Source organism: Pristis pectinata, chromosome 8 (assembly GCF_009764475.1).
Source record: "Pristis pectinata isolate sPriPec2 chromosome 8, sPriPec2.1.pri, whole genome shotgun sequence".
Taxonomy (NCBI): Eukaryota; Metazoa; Chordata; class Chondrichthyes; order Rhinopristiformes; family Pristidae; genus Pristis; species Pristis pectinata.
The window spans coordinates 67157484-67175784 of record NC_067412.1 but is presented as its reverse complement, the minus strand read 5'-3'; the positions used below and the strand labels follow the sequence as shown (position 1 = coordinate 67175784).

The 18301-nt window shown below is 41.1% G+C and overlaps 1 protein-coding gene and 4 non-coding genes across 5 annotated transcripts; all 5 read left to right on the top strand.

Annotated features, from left to right (window-relative positions):
- The first annotated feature begins 1811 nt into the window (after window positions 1–1811).
- On the top strand, window positions 1812–17478 carry dkc1 (dyskeratosis congenita 1, dyskerin). Its single transcript, XM_052021545.1, has 16 exons — window positions 1812–1914; window positions 4753–4805; window positions 5522–5608; window positions 6094–6185; window positions 6948–7132; window positions 7492–7556; window positions 8293–8419; window positions 9877–10007; window positions 10314–10457; window positions 11270–11390; window positions 11641–11759; window positions 12676–12779; window positions 13330–13378; window positions 14370–14513; window positions 15578–15694; window positions 16472–17478. The coding sequence occupies exons 1-16, from the start codon at window positions 1899–1901 to the stop codon at window positions 16535–16537; spliced, it is 1620 nt and encodes a 539-aa protein (XP_051877505.1). The 5' UTR covers window positions 1812–1898; the 3' UTR covers window positions 16538–17478.
- LOC127573967 (small nucleolar RNA SNORD17) lies at window positions 7833–8068 on the top strand. Its single transcript, XR_007956853.1, has one exon. It is a non-coding gene; the product is annotated as a small nucleolar RNA SNORD17 (small nucleolar RNA).
- LOC127573960 (small nucleolar RNA SNORD83) lies at window positions 8990–9065 on the top strand. The gene has a single exon (XR_007956846.1). It is a non-coding gene; the product is annotated as a small nucleolar RNA SNORD83 (small nucleolar RNA).
- Window positions 10121–10255, top strand: LOC127573965 (small nucleolar RNA SNORA36 family). The gene has a single exon (XR_007956851.1). It is a non-coding gene; the product is annotated as a small nucleolar RNA SNORA36 family (small nucleolar RNA).
- Window positions 11805–11880, top strand: LOC127573961 (small nucleolar RNA SNORD83). Its single transcript, XR_007956847.1, has one exon. It is a non-coding gene; the product is annotated as a small nucleolar RNA SNORD83 (small nucleolar RNA).
- Window positions 17479–18301: the final 823 nt, after the last annotated feature.

Sequence of the window (18301 nt, the reverse complement as noted above, 5' to 3'; positions counted from 1 at the left end):
GGAGGGAGGGAGGGAGGGAGGGAGGGAGGAAAACAAAGCTGGCCTCAAACTAGTACCTCAATGTACACTGCTTGATCAAATGTGGTGCTATTCCATGACTACTGATATTGATTTTCAAGTCTCAAGCTTTCTATGAACTTGTGAGAATTTAGTTTACCTAGTCTATTTGAAGACTTAAACTCCCTATGACTATTGCATTAATCTTGTCGCATGCCCTACTTTGATTTTCATACTCTGTCCAATGCTATAGTTACTGTTCAGGGATAATAAACTACTCCTGCTAGTGCCATGATATTTCTTGTCTTCAACCCTCTACCCTAAGGAAGGAAGTATAGAACAGGAGAAGGACATTTAACATATCATTCTATGTGATCAAAGCTGAGCTGTTTCTAACCCTACTTTTTTCCCCCATTTCCCTTAAAGCTATTCAGTTGTTAAAATGTTAACAAGCGATCTAACATAAATTGTGATTTGCATAAGTGTTTCAGTTTGAAACCACTCATTGTATGCTGTTTCCTGACCTCACTCCTGATAGATCTTGCTCTGATATTTGGATTGTGCTCCCTGGTACTGGCATAAATAATTTATTTACCTACCTTCTCCATATTTACAATAACAGAATACCTAGAAAAAAGATTGATATATGAAGGGTGTGACTTGCAGAAAAGATTAGGGGGAATGGGCAAAAATGGTATATTAAGATTTTCATTAAAGTTTTACACAGGTTAGTCAACAAAGTTTAGAGCACATTAAATTCTGGGTTCCTGGTTCAATTGCTCCCTTTCCATTCACTAGAAGATGAGGTCCCTTGCTCCCACTTCACCCCCAAATTATATTTGCACTCACTAGGGTCCTTTTCTGCTTACCTGGATCATTGGTAAATTTATTAACATACTGTGTAACTATTTTTAAAAAGTCAATTAAAAGTGTAACAAAAACACTTAAAGCCAGGGAAAAAGAACTCAAAGAACCAGGCAGCATCTGTGGAAAGAGAAGCATTCAACGTTTTGGGTCTGGAATTCTTCGCTGGAACTGGCAAAGAGAGATACAATAAACACAGAAAATGAAAAATTGAACTGAGGGTCTTTAACCTGAAACGTTAGCTGTTTCTCATTCCACAGATGCTACCTAACTTGCTGAGGTTTTCCAGCATTTTCTGGTTTTATTTTAGATTTCCAGCATCTGCAGTTTTATTTTCGAGAGATACAGGTTAGCTTTTGATGGGAGAGGTGAGCGAGCTATGTGAAGACCAAAGGGAGTGTCTGATAGGATAAATCGAAATGGGACATTTAATGAGGACATTCATCGACACATTAAGCTTCTAAGTCTGTGTAATAAATTAGGAGAGGTAAGGTGGTGGGATATGTATATTTCAACTTGTCAAAAGCAGCAATAGTTTGCTTTTTATTTTCTGCATCCTTACTGGGAATAGATGACGAATTTCTTAGATCTTTTCTTACCACTTACAGCAACCGATACCCCCGCCCCCCGTTTATTGGATCTCCGCTCTCCGAATTTTCGCAAAGATTTGCTGGGTGAGACTCGGCTCTCTGTAGATTGGCTGAAACACAATGAGCATGGGCACAGCAGGGCTCCGGGTTCACCCCTACTGACATGCACATGCATCGTGAGATACGCCATTGACACAAGAGACTGAGCAAGCTGGAATCTGGAGCTTAAAAATAAACCACTGAAGGAACTCACCGCGGGGAGCAGCATCCCTAGACGCCAAGGGGGTCGAGACGCTGCTTCGGGATTGATTGACAGGCCCCGGGAATGTGCCCGCCTCGGCTTGGAGTGATTGGCAGGCATGTGCCGGAGCATTGTGGGGCCGGGCGCTGGAAGGGACATGCGCAGATCGGGCCGCTCCTCGTTCATTTGCCGAGAGGAGCGGGAAGATGGCGGATGGAGATGGTGAGTGCTCCCGGGAGCCGAGACAGCAGCAACCCGTGCAGTCAACAGTGGCAGCACAGCGAGGATGGTGCGCGTAGGGCATGTGCAGCCGCTGTGGCTGCGTGGACGGCTGCAGCCTGGAAATCTCGGGGAAGGACGTGCGGGCACGGGCCGGCGGCTGCAGACCGCCGTCCTGGGGCTCACCCGGGGTTTGGCAGCGTCTCTGCAACCCCCCCCCCCCCCCCGTAGCACGCAGGGTCTTGGCGGGCTCCTGTTGTTGGAAGGAGTTTGGGCGCGTCCTTCGGCTCCCTGTGACCCAGGAGCCAGGCGGAGGTGTCGAGCACGTGGCCGGCACCTCGTGGCCGCGGCCTGGATCACCAGGCCTGACTTCTTCCCTGCTTCTCCGCCCCCTTTCCCACACATTTGTAGTTTGAAATTTGCCGCTCAGACAGCTTATTCTCGCATTCACGTTTTCCCGATTGCATGGAGTACTCTTTGTTAATGGGTGACGTTGGGGTGGCATGGTGGCGCAGCTAGTAGGGCAAACTGAGATCTACCTTGATCCCCTGCTGCTTGTGTAGAGTTTGCACTTTCTGATTAAGTCTTACCTCATATCCCAAAGTTGGTAGGTTATCGTGGTAGTTTGTATTATAATGTAAAGATTGAAAAGCAAAATAAAAAATGCTGCAATTAGATGCAGGAAATGGTGGAAATATCAGGCTAGCTATCATTTGTGGAGAGAGAAACAATTCACTCTGTTAATCTCTCAAGTGATGCCCCTGACCTGAGTATATCTGGCATTTTTGGCTTTTAATTCACATGTTTCAACTGCTGCAGTGAACTTGGGTTTGAATTAGAGCTTGATATTAGCCGTGGCTTCATCCCCATGTGATATGCTGAAGTCTTACTCCTCTGTCTTTACGTACACTTCCTTGGCCAGGAATCTTCACCCCAGAAAATGTACTCTTCCTGTCCCCCAAAATTCCCAAAGCATGCACTTGTTAGATCTAATTATTGCAAGCAGATCGTGGGATGGTGACCATTTTAGTTTTTTCCACTTGTTCTTGCTGCTTATGCCTCCATAACCACAGAATATGCAGTGCTCTGCTCATTCAGGATTAACCCCAAAGATGTCATAAAATATGCTGACCTGATGGTAGACCAACTTCCTACTCTGCAGAGGCTGAATACCAGCTCCTTCGTCCCTCTCTCCAGAATAGGACCTCACCATAGAACAGTGGGCTATTGTTTCTCATGCGGTCACTGACTTCACTACTTCTGGAAAGCTCCACTATACAGCTACCAACCTGGTAATCCCACATCTTGTACTCCATTGCTAAATATCAATGGATGACTGCTCTGCTGGTCGCATTACAGTCAAGTTTTGTCCCACATAACTTGTTTTGTTTAACCTTATTTCAGTCCTGCTCGGGTACTCTCGCTTCAGGTCTTTTGCTGGTACATTGATCGTTACCTGTTTTGCCTACGATCGTACAAAATTTTTAAAAAAATTAATCTACTTTGTTGCTAAGTTCTACCTTGCTCTCACTTTTGGCTTGTCCACCCCTGACTCTTCCCTTTCTTGACTTGCTTATCTCCAATTCAGGGGAATATTAATGGTTATAATTTACAACACCAATGGATGCCTCAGCTTCTGCTCCTACCTTGTTTCCTGTTATGGCTCTTTTTTTTCTGTCATTGCTGTTCCGGTATTGTTGCATCGAATATTGCTACTGCTGTTGTGCTTTTCTCCTTAATTGTAGTTTTCCCCATACAGTGTAATTCACAAGGCTGTCAATCTTTTGTTCCCTTCCCTGCACTTCTGCTCTCACAAACGTGGATAGGATTCTCCTTGTCCTCACTTTCCACGCCAATGGTCTCCAGACTCAGTCCATTCCGGCACTTCTGTAGTGCCACCATCAGGCATAGTTTCCCAAGGGGTTGTTTCCTCTAGGATACCGCGATTCACCTTTGTGGCTCCACCACCAGTTGCATTTTCGTATCGCCTTCCCTGTAGGGCCACTGAGATTGAAGTAAGTTTGCTACTGTACTGTCCTTTGCCTCAAACATTTACCAAGTGAAGTAATGATTTACTTGTGCTACTTCTAGTTTAATATTCTCCATTCGGTACTAGCAATGTGGTCCTTCTATGTTGGATAAAGCAAGCACTGATTAGGTGACTGCTATTTCAAATTGTGTCAGTTCATTCTGCAAGGGTGGCTCTGAGTCTTTGTCTGTATTGTTAATTCTCCAGCCTGCTCCATGTCTGACCTCTGTCTATGAACTCCTGCACTGTTACAACAAAGTTCAGAGTATGGCCCAGAGACAGCACTTTCTTACTCAACACATTACAGGCTTCTGGGCTCAATACTGAAATCGAATGTTTCATGTAATCAGTCATTCTGGCCTTGTTTAGGACATTTCTGACATTTTTTGCCACTGTTGTAAATTCAGGTTTCATTCATCTCTAATTTGCATCTCCCTTGGATATGCCTTTTATTATTGCAACTGTGTTTCGATGGGATCATCGCCAATTGTGTCAATCTCTTGTGTTCTTCCCCCCCCCCCCACCAACCCCCAACACAGACCTTCTACCCCAACCCCTCACTTTTCCCTGCATTTTAAAACTTTCTTCACTTTTTTCCAGTTAAGATGAAAGTTTATTGGCTTGTAAGTGACTTCTTTTGTTTCTACAGGTGGATCTGATCTGTTGTTTATTTGCAGCATTGTGATTTCATTTCAATAACATTGCCCTTAGTTGGCATGCAGCTTTACTAGATAGTACTGAAATACTCTAAAGTAGACGTGCATCAGGTAAAGAACGTATGTTTCCTAAACAATTTTATCTTCCTCTTGCAGCATCTACTAAGAAACAGAAGAAGCATAGAAAGAAACCTGAGGAAAGTATTGGGGTATGTATTCAACCGTGGCCTTTTCTGGTCTAGCCACATAAGTGCTACAGATGAAGGCTAGTACTTCACTGTAATTTTATTTAGAAAGCTGCAGTATATAACAAAAATACTGAAAATTTGGTTTTCTGCATAATTTTGTTTTTGCACTATATTTGAGCTCAGCCTCCAAACGTATGCTTCGAGTGCCATTGCATATTCCACTTACCTGTCTGAAGTTGCAGTATCCTTGGAGTGGAGGGGATGTAGCTTGATTAGGTTCTAGTTGGACGTGAGGTACAGCATTGAAGAGAAAAGTGTTGGGGTGATGATGCAGCCATACTCGACACCAGCCTGCACTGAGATTGTTGTGGAATTGTTGATTAAGTTCACAATTTACTTGCCATTGTGAAGCATTTTTAAAATGGAGACAAATTTCTGAGGGCAGTCAAATATGAGAAGAATGTACCACAGTTTCTCTTAGTTGACTAAGTGTAAGGTTTTTGTAAGTTCAAAGTCTATGACAGTGGTTCCTGCTGTTTCCTGCATTCTCCTTAGTTGTCCTGTGGTGAAAAACTCTTGCTGGATGGAATCCACACTGCAATTTGGAGAGGAGCTGCCACTAAGTGGGGGGCTGCTGTAGTTTTGGATGTATTCTTTGTACTGTCCCAATATATTGTATGACAGTGTGTTTATGTGGCTTGGTGCAAAATTAATTCAGTTCTTTCTCTTATTTCCAGGACATCCAGCAGGTGACTGACTTTCTAATCGCACCAGAGTCAAAGACAGTAAAGTTAGACACATCTCATTGGCCTTTATTGCTGAAGGTAAACTCACCTACATGTGTGGCTGTTACGTAAAAGTCAGATTATTTATTTAATATTTTTAAAAATTAGCTTGTTTAATGTTAATTCAAAATAAAGTTATTATCTGGTCTTGAGCAAATGGAGATCTTGGCTCCACTTAGAGACAGGTCATAGGATATGGGCTAATTTCAGTATTGAGCAGTCTACCTTGCATTTGAGTGAAATAATGAAGCAGATCAGCATGTGGGAGATCAGACAAACCACACATTCCATGTCCCATGACACTGAATGAAATGGTTTTGATATCCTGGTTAATTAGTTCTCGAGGTACATCAATGGAGCATTACCTAGTGAAATACCAAACTCCAGTTTGTGGGCCTGTGTGTAAATTGGCTGCACTGTTCACCTGCAACTATTAATTGTGTTTATTGCTTGTGAAGGGACTTGGGATCTCCTGAGGGCATGACTGGATACAAGTTCTCTTCAATATACTCATTGTTTTGCAGAATTTTGACAAGCTTAATGTACGGACGGCACATTACACACCCATTCCAAGTGGCTGCTCGCCTCTCAAGAGGGAAATTGCTGACTACGTAAGGTAAGTTTTTACATCCAAGCCAGCCTTCCAATATGTGAGGTCCTTGATGTTAGTGGGTGAGGGCTAGGAAGCTTTTTTGTCCCCCAGGATTGTTGTGTCTTCCTTTCCTCCTTGCACCTCCCACCCCCAAGACCTCAAACGTATTTCAGTCTCATACTCCATCTTCAGAGCTGCATTTTATCCCTTTAATAAAGTTTCTGCTGTTGTACTTCAGTTTTGATCAGAATAACTAATCTCTTGCATTTTTTTTTTGCAGCAGCAGTAATTTCTCATTCCTTTGACATGTCTGCAGATTTTGAAAACATTCAATCCACCATTTTATAGTGCCTCTCCACCTTTATCCATGTGGGTGACACTGCAGTTGTTTGGTTCTGATCGAGCAAGTCATCGTCATGCAACTGCTGTCTTCCTGTGACTGCACCCTTTACCTCCAACCCCTCACTAGGATCTGTTGGCCCACTGCGCTCATCCACAACATTGTTTCAATGTCCCACATTTCTTGACCTCTCCATTCTCATTTTCTTAAGCTGTTATCATAGATAGCTTGAAGTTTTCTAATCCTAAATATTGGGGGGGGGGGGGGTGGAATTCTTTCTCTAAAACAAACTGTTTCTTAAAACTGAGCCATGTTATTTTTAACTAGGGCATCATATTTAGCCTTCCTGACTTTCAGACCATATTCTTTTTGGTACATTGAAGGCACTGTATAAATGGGAATTGTCATTAATTGAAAACAAATAGATATCAGAGATGTCTTTGCAGGTCTGGATTCATTAACCTCGATAAGCCAGCAAACCCATCCTCACATGAAGTGGTAGCATGGATACGCAGGATTCTACGGGTGGAAAAGACCGGTCACAGTGGAACACTGGATCCTAAAGTTACAGGCTGTCTAATTGTGTGCATAGAACGAGCAACTCGACTAGTTAAATCCCAACAGAGCGCTGGTGAGTGGATTTCTTTGCTGGTGTGCTGCATGATGTTGCATTGACATTTGAGATGTTGTGCATTAACAATTTCTTTCACTTACTTCTATAATGTGAAAACCTAAGACTAATAAACTGAAGTTTCATCCTTTTGGTAAAGGTTTAGAATTCTGTTTCAATAGGTTTTATTTAGTGCCTCTGTGCTTTTCTGGGTTCTTTTTGTCTTCAGTCATCCCACGCTCTCTAAGTGGGTTTGGGGTGTGCAAGGGTGCTTAAAGAGAAAGGATCTTTATAAGTGATCTTGAGTTTCTCAAACTCTTAATATGAGATACAATAACAGACGTGGCCTCTCCTGACAACTCTTTTGCTGTCAATTATAGGCAAAGAGTATGTGGGAATTGTTCGGCTGCACAATGCTATTGAAAGTGAACTTCAGCTTAGCCGGGTGAGTAAGCCTATATTGTTGTTGTTTTAAAAAATTTCGATCAGAAATATGAAGATGGTTTGTATGAGGTACTGCAAGTCTCCAGGTACATAATGATGTATGGGATACAACTGAGCTAATGTTGGGGTGTAAGAAGTGTAAAGTACTCCGCAATTTCAAGATAAAAATCTGCAAAATTAATTTTTGCCTCAATACTCGAGTTGTAGATTGTCCCCCATATCTTGTATATAATCCTAATACTGTATAATAATTGTTTGGTGTCTTGATACTGCGTACGTGAAATGATGAATAAGTTTATCCATTCTCTGAGAATTGCAAGCCACTTGCTTCATTACATGCTGAATCCTGTTCTAGGTTCAGTGTGAATTTCATCTATCTTGTGCCATATCTTCTTAGTGTCCTACTGAGAAGTTTTTGGTGCCTGTTTAGGTGTATGTGAATGTGAGATGGTTTGTTAGGGTTGGGGCCATTTTGTGCTCCCACCCATAAAGATGAGTGATGCATCTGATCGCGTACATGAATAATTCTAATTGGGTTTAATTGAATGAAGTTTCTGATTGAAATTGATGATTCCAAGTCTAACTGTACTGTGATATTTGGGGGATGTTTTATAAGTCTACATGGAAATTTCAAAAGTTTCCATTTTAGTAGTAGTTCACAAAGTGAATGTTTTAACCAAGTATAGTTACTAATGTTCATTCTGCTGAATACTGAATGAGTTTTATTCTGCACTAAGGGCTTGGAGATGCTGACAGGAGCCTTATTCCAACGGCCTCCCTTGATTGCTGCTGTTAAAAGGCAGTTAAGAGTCCGGACCATCTATGACAGTAAACTAATTGAATATGATCCAGAGAGGCGGTTGGGTGAGTGTTAACTGTTGCTCTAATACCAATTTTCAGTTGAGTAATCTTTAGAACATTTCTATGCACTTCCAACAAGCACTATAAAATTTTAATACTGATATTCAGGAATTATGAGAATAACTGTGAGGCAGCAATTCTAGCTGCACCACTGTGGCACTTTGAGAAGAGATGAGGGCATGGTAGTTTAAAAATAAATTTAAACTATGAAGCCACGACTTGGGTGATGGGTGTTTTTGTATCCATCCACCAAAGGTGTGTATCCTTCCATTAGGCAAAATAGCACTGGTTTCCTAGGTGAGAAATTGAAACTACTGTTGAATAGGGTGGTAAGAGTTTAAAAATACAAGCAGTGGAGTCTAGGATGAGTTGAAATTTATGTGCAGCAAGTGGTGGACTGGCAAAGAATAGGTACGGTTGTGTCTAGAGGTAACAGATGAATGCATGTATCTGGTGAAATGGGTGATGGTACAGAGGGTTCAGCAACTGAAAAGTCTTAAATGGGACCAGTGGAATTATGTCACAAAGGTGAGTTGTTAAAACTGACTTGTAAAAACTCTGAGCTGCTTTCTGGCCACATGATGTTAAATGGATGAATTGAGCACACTGTGCCAAGATGACTCATATCTATCACCCTTGACTGATGGCTAATTCACCTTGTTTACTTCATTGTGAATGTTTAAACATGGAGATTTTAAGCAGCTGGTTTGGATTGCAAGCACCTCCATCTCTTGAAGATGCTGGTAGAGCAAATGTAACACTATTGTATTGAGTACTGTACAGTGAAATTTTGATCCACGGATCACTTCACATTCTATGAAGTGCCAGTTAGTTTACAGTTAGCCTTCACAGTACTCTCATGCCAAGAGCTATGTCAACGTTGTACTGCTTCTAGGGCAAGTATATCCATCCCTGGTACAGGGACTTAAAATTACATTCAATACTCCAGGTATCATCTGGTCAAAATCTTGTGCTGTTGCAACAAAGCTTATTTACTGTTTATCCACTTTACAAAAAAGGTCATGTGCCTTTCTTGCTACACCGTATTTGTTTCATATACAAATACTCCAATATTCCAGTATACAAACATTCCACAGTTTCAATGCATTTAAAAATCTTGTTTTAATGATTGGAAAAGTCTGATTAACTTTTTATTATACTTTGCCCAATGTAATTCTTTCCATTTCTCCTCACTGCTTATTTTCTCAGTGAACTTGGATGCAATACATTCAAATGAAATGACCGGGTCAAATATAAATCAAAAGCAGCTGATCCTCTAGTTTAAAAATTTGCCAGCCTGAAAATGAGAGTTCCTTCCTCTCTTTTCTGCCCTTTGACTAATCCTTTTCAAGATAACCCACAGCCTTTTGCGTGGCACCTAACTAGATCCTTTTAATTTTCATGATGCATTTGAGAAAATGTTTTCTGCAATGTCTAACCAGTAATGTTTCTGCATTTAGGAGTCTTCTGGGTGAGCTGTGAGGCAGGAACATATATCCGAACACTATGTGTGCATATTGGCCTGTTGCTTGGAGTTGGTGGTCAGATGCAGGAGCTGAGAAGGGTACGGTCAGGAGTGAATGGAGAGAAGGTAGGAATAACTTTTAAATATTCATTTAGGATGTAAAGGTAGAAGAGTTATGAAAGCCAAATGATACCCAAATGAGCCAATGTTTCTAATGTCTACTTTTATATTGCGGTTTGTCCCAAAGTGTTGAGTTCAGTGCAGGTTGCTTTCTCCTGTTCTGGTAATTAAACTTTGGGAAAGTGAAAGGCAAGGGGTCTTTATATGGTGGCCATGTTTGTGTGCGTCCGCCAGGAGACTCCAGGCTGACAGTCGTATTAGGGAAATTAATTTTTGTGTTGGTAATCTTAAACTCTTGCTTTCTAACTTCAGGATAACATGGTAACAATGCACGATGTGTTGGATGCCCAGTGGCAATATGACCACAACAAGGATGAGACCTATCTACGTCGTGTCATCTTGCCCCTTGAAAAGTTGATGGTGACCCACAAACGGATTGTTATGAAGGATAGTGCAGTAAGTAGTTGGGGGTGGGGGGGGGGGGTGCGGGGCAGGATAAAGCAGTATTAATTCAAGACAAAATGCAAGTTAGAGATGCATATTGGGCACATTGGTAAAGATCAAACTCTAATAATTTGAACTTGTGCCGTTTAAAATGTTGATTACTAAGGCGGTTTCTTTCCTCCATAAAACTGCCTGATGCTGCCCTGCTTAAGCTTGCCTACTGTTAAATGCAGCTATCTTGCCTCTGAACAATTTGTGCATTCCTGACCTATTGCCCATGTTTTGCTGAATGTAAACTTATGATTCAAAACTTTGGTGCTCTGTTAACCCATCACACCTGTTCTTGCAACTACGTTGGCTCTTTTAAGTAACAACTTTGTTCTGCTGGCAACCATACATCCAGCTGTCAAGGCCTTTAGTTTTGGAATTTCCTTCCTCTACTTCCCTGCATCTTGTGGCACCTTGCAACTTGAAAGCACTACATTCAAGTTGTGAAGATATTGCATCCAAAATATTGCAGTCCTTTTTCAGTGGTTCCTATTTTTGAGCTGGTGCTGATTATTGTTTGAGAATGACATTGGCACAATGGAACATTTTTTTTGGCTTGTGGAGTTGAAGGTAGTTACTGACGTTGAAATATTTTTACTTGGTGTGAAGTATTATAAATTTGAAGATGTTTATTTTTAACATTTTTTGCGCATATCATTTAAGGTCAAAGAAATGAATTTGCCATTGAGGTTTTGAGGATGTCCTGGAGTCTGAATCTTGCTGAATACCTTGTTTCTAGTCTTGGGTGGTCTTATGTTATATTTTTCCCCTCTCAGGTAAATGCTATCTGTTATGGTGCTAAAATCATGCTCCCCGGTCTGCTCCGTTACGAAGATGGGATTGAGGTGAACCAGGAAATTGTGGTCATTACAACAAAGGGAGAAGCAATTTGCATCGGTAATGGAACTTGGAATTGACTGTGATTTGTAGGGATTATGTAGATGTTATTAAATATTGTACAGTCTAGTTAATGTATTTAGGAAATCACTTTATTGTTGTTTTGGACTTCTACTTTACTGTTACTCATAGTTTTGAGCATGTGTGCACGTGTGGCTATGAGCAGAAAAACAATATTGCATTCTTAGTTAAAGAAAATATGCTTAAACCTCTGTTGCATCTTGATATTTTGGTTGTGTCCTGGTGGCAGGTATTGCATTAATGACAACAGCAGTGATTTCGACATGTGACCATGGCGTGGTGGCAAAGATTAAGCGTGTCATCATGGAGCGGGACACATACCCTCGTAAGTGGGGCCTGGGGCCAAAGGTAAGCCAAGTTTGTTTGGACAGTGGATGGGAACCAGTTGGTCTAGCCACATGATGATCTGCAGTGAACATTAGCACATTGTGCAAAGATGACTTTTATCTATCACCCCTGACTGATGGCTAGTACTTGGATAATACATCTTATGTCAGACTTTTTTTAATGTAAATTATTGGTGTAACTGGCTACTGTCTATCCTTAAATGCCCATCAAAGGTGGTGAGAGCTATTCTCTCCACAGTTGTAGGCCAAGCTGTCTAACTGATTATTCACTGTAAAAACCTGAAAGATGGCAGAAAAGAGAAGCTTACCAATTTTAGAAATTGACTGTTTAAATTCACTAAGCTCGCTTCGTAGCTGAATAGCTGGAACTGCAGGACTGGTTTGCTGAATTACATACAATGGAAGAAGTGCAAATTCCCTTGGCAGTGGAAACCCTCAGTGCAGATTTTCCAAACTGTTGGATGTTGTTACCTATTAGTTATGGACATGTTTTTTTTAATATCCCAGTGAATCTGTTAAAAGGAGTATCGGAACAGGGGCCTCTGTCAGTTTAAAGGGAGCATAGGAAATGGAGCCACGAGAAGTGGGAACTGGTGCTGTAGTGAGTAGAATAGAGAGAAGGAATGGTGGTGGGTGTTCCTTGATGAGTAAAAGGAAACATGGGATCCATGGTCCTGGTAATTAGAGGGGAGTATGGCAAACATAGTGAGCCATATGCTGAACTCTTGGGATTTCCAAGTGATCAAATGGCAGATTATTGGAGTTTTGCTTTATGTCAATTTACTTGGGTATTTTAGAAGGTGAGAAGATTGTGTTCTCAGTGGAGGTTTTGGTGATTCAGATCAGTAAGCAATGACTTGTATCTAAAAATTAGTAGAATGCACATCCTTGATTTTGATTTTTACTTTACTTTAAAGGCAAGTGAAAAGAAAATGATGATCAAAAAGGGTTTGCTAGATAAACACGGCAAGCCAAATGGAAGTACTCCTGAGTCGTGGAAGAAGGACTATGTAGACTACACGTAAGAATTTCACCTCGCACTTGTATAGTTGATGTGATTTGTGCCACTTGGTGGTGCACTTGTATCACTGCTGCATAATGAACAATATTAACAATATTGCAGTTGAGCCACTGTGTGGTGCACTTCAGTCACACGCTGTAATGTATTTTTGTGTACTTGATTCTGTTTAATGACACTGAGTTGTTTGGTGCACAGCGTTTATATTGAGGTCTCCTAATGTTGAACTTTTTCTAGCGTTAAGTAAATTGATGATCCACTTCAATTTATCTCTTCAAGCTAAGAGCTAGCAGGCTGTTATCCCTTTCCAGTCTGGTGTGGCTTCAGAGGGAGTTAGTCTGCAAGAGGAATTGGAATTGTGAGATTGCTGCAGTTCTTAGTGGGACTGTTGCGTTCCGCATTTCCTAACATGTTAAGACTACTGATGGTAATACTATATCTCCCTTTTACTGGCTGCCTTCAGGTGTCCAAAAGCAGTCCATTTGGTATCTATTTAATGAAGATAACTATTTTCTTTCAAACACCTCTTTTTATCAATTTGTTTTCTTTCTAGTCCTGGTAATGAAGCACCTAGTGATGTAGCACAAGTCCAGGCAGTGAAGGTAAGTAATATTTGTGGTTGGGGTTAAGTTTAGCAAATTGGAATATTTTGATCACGGAAGCTAACTTAGTTCAGTTCACCTTTGCTCTACAGAAGATATTTTCTTTGTGTGACCTTGAATTTGCTCATTCAACAACCTGGGCAGGAGACATGCAAAGTAAATCTAGAAAGACATTGACTATATAATTGTATATTGGCGGTGAGAGGAGGTGGTGAGAAAAGACCAATAGGCAATGCATGAAATTTATTAGTCTGTAGCCATGAGCCTTGTAGTTTACATAGATCTATTAGAATAGAAAGTGACCTTGTCTAATTTGATCAGTTCCTGCCTCACCACTGTCTGGCTACTTCTGCAATCTATCACCAGTGCTGGGTGTTTTGTAGAAACAAGTACCTGAACATTCAAATTGGGTGATTCATTTAAGGTTGGGGAAGGACTCTTGGGTGCTTCCTGATGATACGGCATTTGTTGTAAACTCATTGGGGTAGATCAGTATCTTTTGAAGGCATTGCTCATTTTCACATGCGTTTGAGTTCACTGGTTACTCATAGTCACGCAGTGTGGAAGCAGGGCCTTCGGCCTGCTTAGTCCTTGCTGACCATCAAGCACTGATTTACATTACCCCATTTTACTCCCTCCACATTCCCATCAATTCTGCCCAGATTCCATTATCCACCTACAAACTACAGACAGTTTTAGTGGCCAGTCCACATCTTTGGGATGTGGGAGGAAATTAAAGCATCCGGGGGGAAACCTACACATTCACAGAGGAAACGTACAAATTCCACACATGGCACCAGAGGTCGGGATTGAAACTGGCATGCTAGAACAGAGGCAGCAGATCTTGCTGTGCCACTGTGTTGCCCAGTTGGGGATGAGTGTGTAAGGCATTTCTACCCAGGTTCTGAAATTAAGTTGGGTATTTGCTGTGAGGAACTTTGGAGCTTTAATGTTGATTCTTCATTGTTATTACTTTGCATGTATTCTGCAGAGAAAGAGAGAAAGTGAAAGCGAGAGTGATGAGTCAGTAGTGCCATCCACTCCTGCGATCATAAAATCCCAACCAGAGCAAATTAAGAAAGAGAAAAAGAAAAAGAAGAAAGAGAAGAAGCAAAAGTTATTGGAGGAAACGCCGGTGAGTGTGCCTAGTATGTTGCAAAATGGAAATGTTCCAATTAAAGGCTTAGTGTGATTGCTGTTTGTGGAACAAGGAAGAAAGCTGAGGAATATTTAGAGGTCTCTAAATAGAAACCTTAGTTGAGTTATAGCTCACGACTTGTGCACCCAGTTGTCTCTGCTTGACAAACGTACAAATTTAGGGTTTAAGCCACACCTATGCGGAGAGGTGGATGTTGAAAGGGAATCGGAGAATTAAACATTTGTGGTCGAGTTGGAGTGATAAGCATGGAGTCTTAAGGCTGTGTGGCGAGCAAGGTGCAGTTCGAACTATATTTTTGAAAACTACTTGGTGTTTTTTTCACCCTCCTCACCCAACACACACAAGTATCTCTACCTTTTCTATGAAGAGCTTAGATGACAATGTATCTACGTTGATACAAAGTTGGGGGGAAGCGAGTGGTGAGGTGAATACAAAGTATGTGGACGAATATGGTCAGTGAATGAGCAAGAAGCTGACAGATATAATATGGGAGAAATGTGAGGTTATGCACACAAATGGTGATGTGCAGACAGGTCTGCTCTGTGTATTCCTGATGGGAAAAGTAAACAAGTTGTAGCATGAAATTCAGAAAGGGGGTGTGTATCAAAACAAGGTAGTGTGGCTGAAACTGTGTTGGCCTTCAATGAGATCACATCAAGCACTGTAGACAGTTTTACTTTTCATGGGTCCTTCACTGGAATGATGTCTTCTGTTAAATTGCAAGATGTGATGGCAAACTTGTACTTTCTGGATTGTGGGTGGTTTGACGTTTAAGACAAAGATGAAGCAATTTAATTAAGAACTCTTGTAAATCAGTTGTTTTTGAGATCATAAGGTTTTAACCACTCATGGGGGGGAGGGGCAGGGGGTGGTGGTGTGTAAGGGAGACGGAGGCAGGTAAATAGAGGTAGATTAGAGAATAGCCCTGATATCGAATAATGAGGATGGGCTCTGAAGTGGCCCCTTTCAATAAGAATGTTGCTGAGATGAAGCCACTTTGTATTCTTCAATATTATCAGTGTATCTTTCCTTTTGTATAGGCGAAAACTGAAAGTAGTGATCCAGTATCTACATCAGAGGCACACAAGTCCAATCCAGAAGTCAGCAAGAAAGAAAAGAAAAAGAAAAAAGAGATGGAAGTAGAGTCTGGGACTGGAGTAAGTGTCATTAATAACTGGTGCAGAATAACAATAGCCTCTTGCTGTCTGGTAGCAAGATGCACGATCATTCCTTTATAAAGAACCAGCTGCAGTAGTTAAAATGCTAAGCTGTGATAGTTTGTATTACAAATGGGGTTACTTTCTGAGACAATTACAGGGGTGGAATATTATGTACTTTACAGGACCTACCCTTGACTGCTAGTGATGAAGATAGACAAGAAGCTGGGTGATTATTTTTGGAAGAGAGTTTGAGATTTTGATATCCAAAATAGTGACTAGTTTAGATGATCAAATAGAAACACCCCCTGTTAAGGGTTCAAGTACCAGAGGGGAGACACCTAGGATGTTTGACAGGAGGGAAAGTTTTTAAGCAGTGGGTAGCAGTCACTTTGATTTGAAAGGGAAAATAGATACAGTAAATGTTTTTTTCAATTGCCAGGGTTCTATGGGAGTATGTGGGGGAAATGGAACTTGATTGGTCATGTGGCTGTCTTCTGTGCAGTAATAATTCTGTGGTGCTATAAGTGGCTTATTTGCTCCTTTCATGGAACTGTCAGCTGATATGGTTCTGTTACTGAACAGAATAAATATAAAGATATCATTGTCTTTAAATGGTAGCTGTTACAGAAGACATTTCTGTAATCGGCTGCAAGAATTTTACTGCTGACTTCTTGTAATTAATTTAGGATAGGAGGTCAAATGACCATTTGCCCTGTAGCAGTTACTTTGAATAGTGCAATCATTTTGTTTATTTGCCTACTTAATTGTCCACAGGAGACTGAAAGCGCCAAAAAGAAGAAGAAGAAGAAGGAAAAGGAAAAAGCTGCATCATGCGAGTAATGAGGTGACTTGCATCTGGACTTCTCAGTCAGCAGGGAGGAGGTGGCTTTTGCAGGGCCAAATCTGACGAGTACTGCGCTAATTTCCATCCCAACAATTAGAGGTGTTAAAGTTGTACTGTTTGAATGGACTTCATCTTTCAACTTTGCAATTTTGTATCTAGGATTTGTTCAGTTCACTATCCTGTTTTAAGGATAATAGTCGAAGATTCATTGATGCACTTTTGTGCATTATGTACATGTACATGCTGTAAGAATGGCGCAATACTTTGTGGAAAGAATATCTGGGGGCAATCATTTTCTGTGACACTGAGCAGTAGTTAACATTCCCTCTTAGTTGGGAGTATTTTGTATGTACCATTCCCTTTGCAAAAAGGGAACATTTTCTTTAATGTCCAAAGCAGCAGTGGGCACAGCATGGAACCTGACAACTGCAGAAGGCTCCAATGAATCAGCTTAAGTTTTTGGTGAACAGTTTGGGAAATTGGCTATTTGAGGGAAAAAAAATCCCTACTGTTTGGGTTTATTTGTTTTGATGATGCCTGGCAATGCTTTCCTATTTATGTTCATTTGATTTATGTGAGGTCAAACTCCTTTAGAGAATGTAATGGACTGCTACCTCCTGCATATGCTCACAGGCATGGTTCACCAAATAACAGAAAATGCACCGTGAAGACTTCAAGTTTGAGTTGCCTAGAGTGGGATGAATTTGCAAAGTACTACCAATGTGAATATTTTAATTATTTTTATATTGGGAATCTAGGTCCCTCTATTATGTACATTGTAATAAAACTAAATGCGGCTTCTGTGGTGGGGGAATCCAGTAAACTTTCAAGATGTGCTGTGTTGAGTTGTACCCCATTGTACATTTAACTGTACAGACTTGTCTGATTATTGAAACAAGCCTGGTCATTTTTAAATAAATGGCTTCTTTCTACTTGCTGAGCTTGTTCGTGTATGATGTTTGCCGAGATTGTAACAGAATGGATAATAACTTGTCCATGATAGCACCATATAATAATTTGCATGCATGTTTTAAATCAGTTTTTTTTTAAGGTGTCTGTTTTTTTCCTATGTAAGTACCAGTGAATGAGCATGTAGGTGGCTAGAATGGTAACAGAACAAATTTGGAAATACACGAAGGTGGCAGCGCCGGTAGATAATGTCAAGCAGGCGTATTGGGATACTGGCCTTCAATAGTCAGGGCATTGAATACAAGAGTGGGGGCATTATGCTCGAACTTTATAAAATGTTGCCCAGACTTCAGCTGGAGTGTTCAGTTCTGGTCATCACACTATAGGTAAAATGTGATGGTGCTAAAGAGGAGATTCACCAGGGTATTGTGAGGGTTGATTAGGGATAATCAGCATAGCTTTTGTGTGTGGGAGATCATATCTCATGAGTTTTTGAAGAAGTAACCAGAGGTTAATAAGGTAGGTGTTTTTATGGACCACTAAGGCCTCTGATAAGGTTCCACTTGATAGACTGCTAAGGAAAGTTGGATTGCAGGGGGATCCAGGAAAAGCTAGCTAATTAGATACACACTTGCCTTGATAGGAAGCAGAGAGGGTAATAGTGGAAGGTTTTTTTGGACTGGAGGCCCATGACTAGTGGTGTGCCTCAGCAGTCAGTGCAAGGTCCAATGCTATTTGTCACCTATATTAATGATTTGGATGAGAATGTACAAGGCTTGGTTAGTAAGTTTGCAGATGTTGCCAGGACTTGAGGGACTGAGTTATGGAGAGGGGCTGAACAGGCTGGAACT

Bases quoted from the DNA above. Each gene is read 5' to 3' on its own strand.
- dkc1 (XM_052021545.1), top strand. The intron at 10,458-11,269 runs GTAAGTAGTTGG...TTCCCCTCTCAG, and splicing joins TTGTTATGAAGGATAGTGCA to GTAAATGCTATCTGTTATGG. The intron at 14,514-15,577 runs GTGAGTGTGCCT...CCTTTTGTATAG, and splicing joins AGTTATTGGAGGAAACGCCG to GCGAAAACTGAAAGTAGTGA.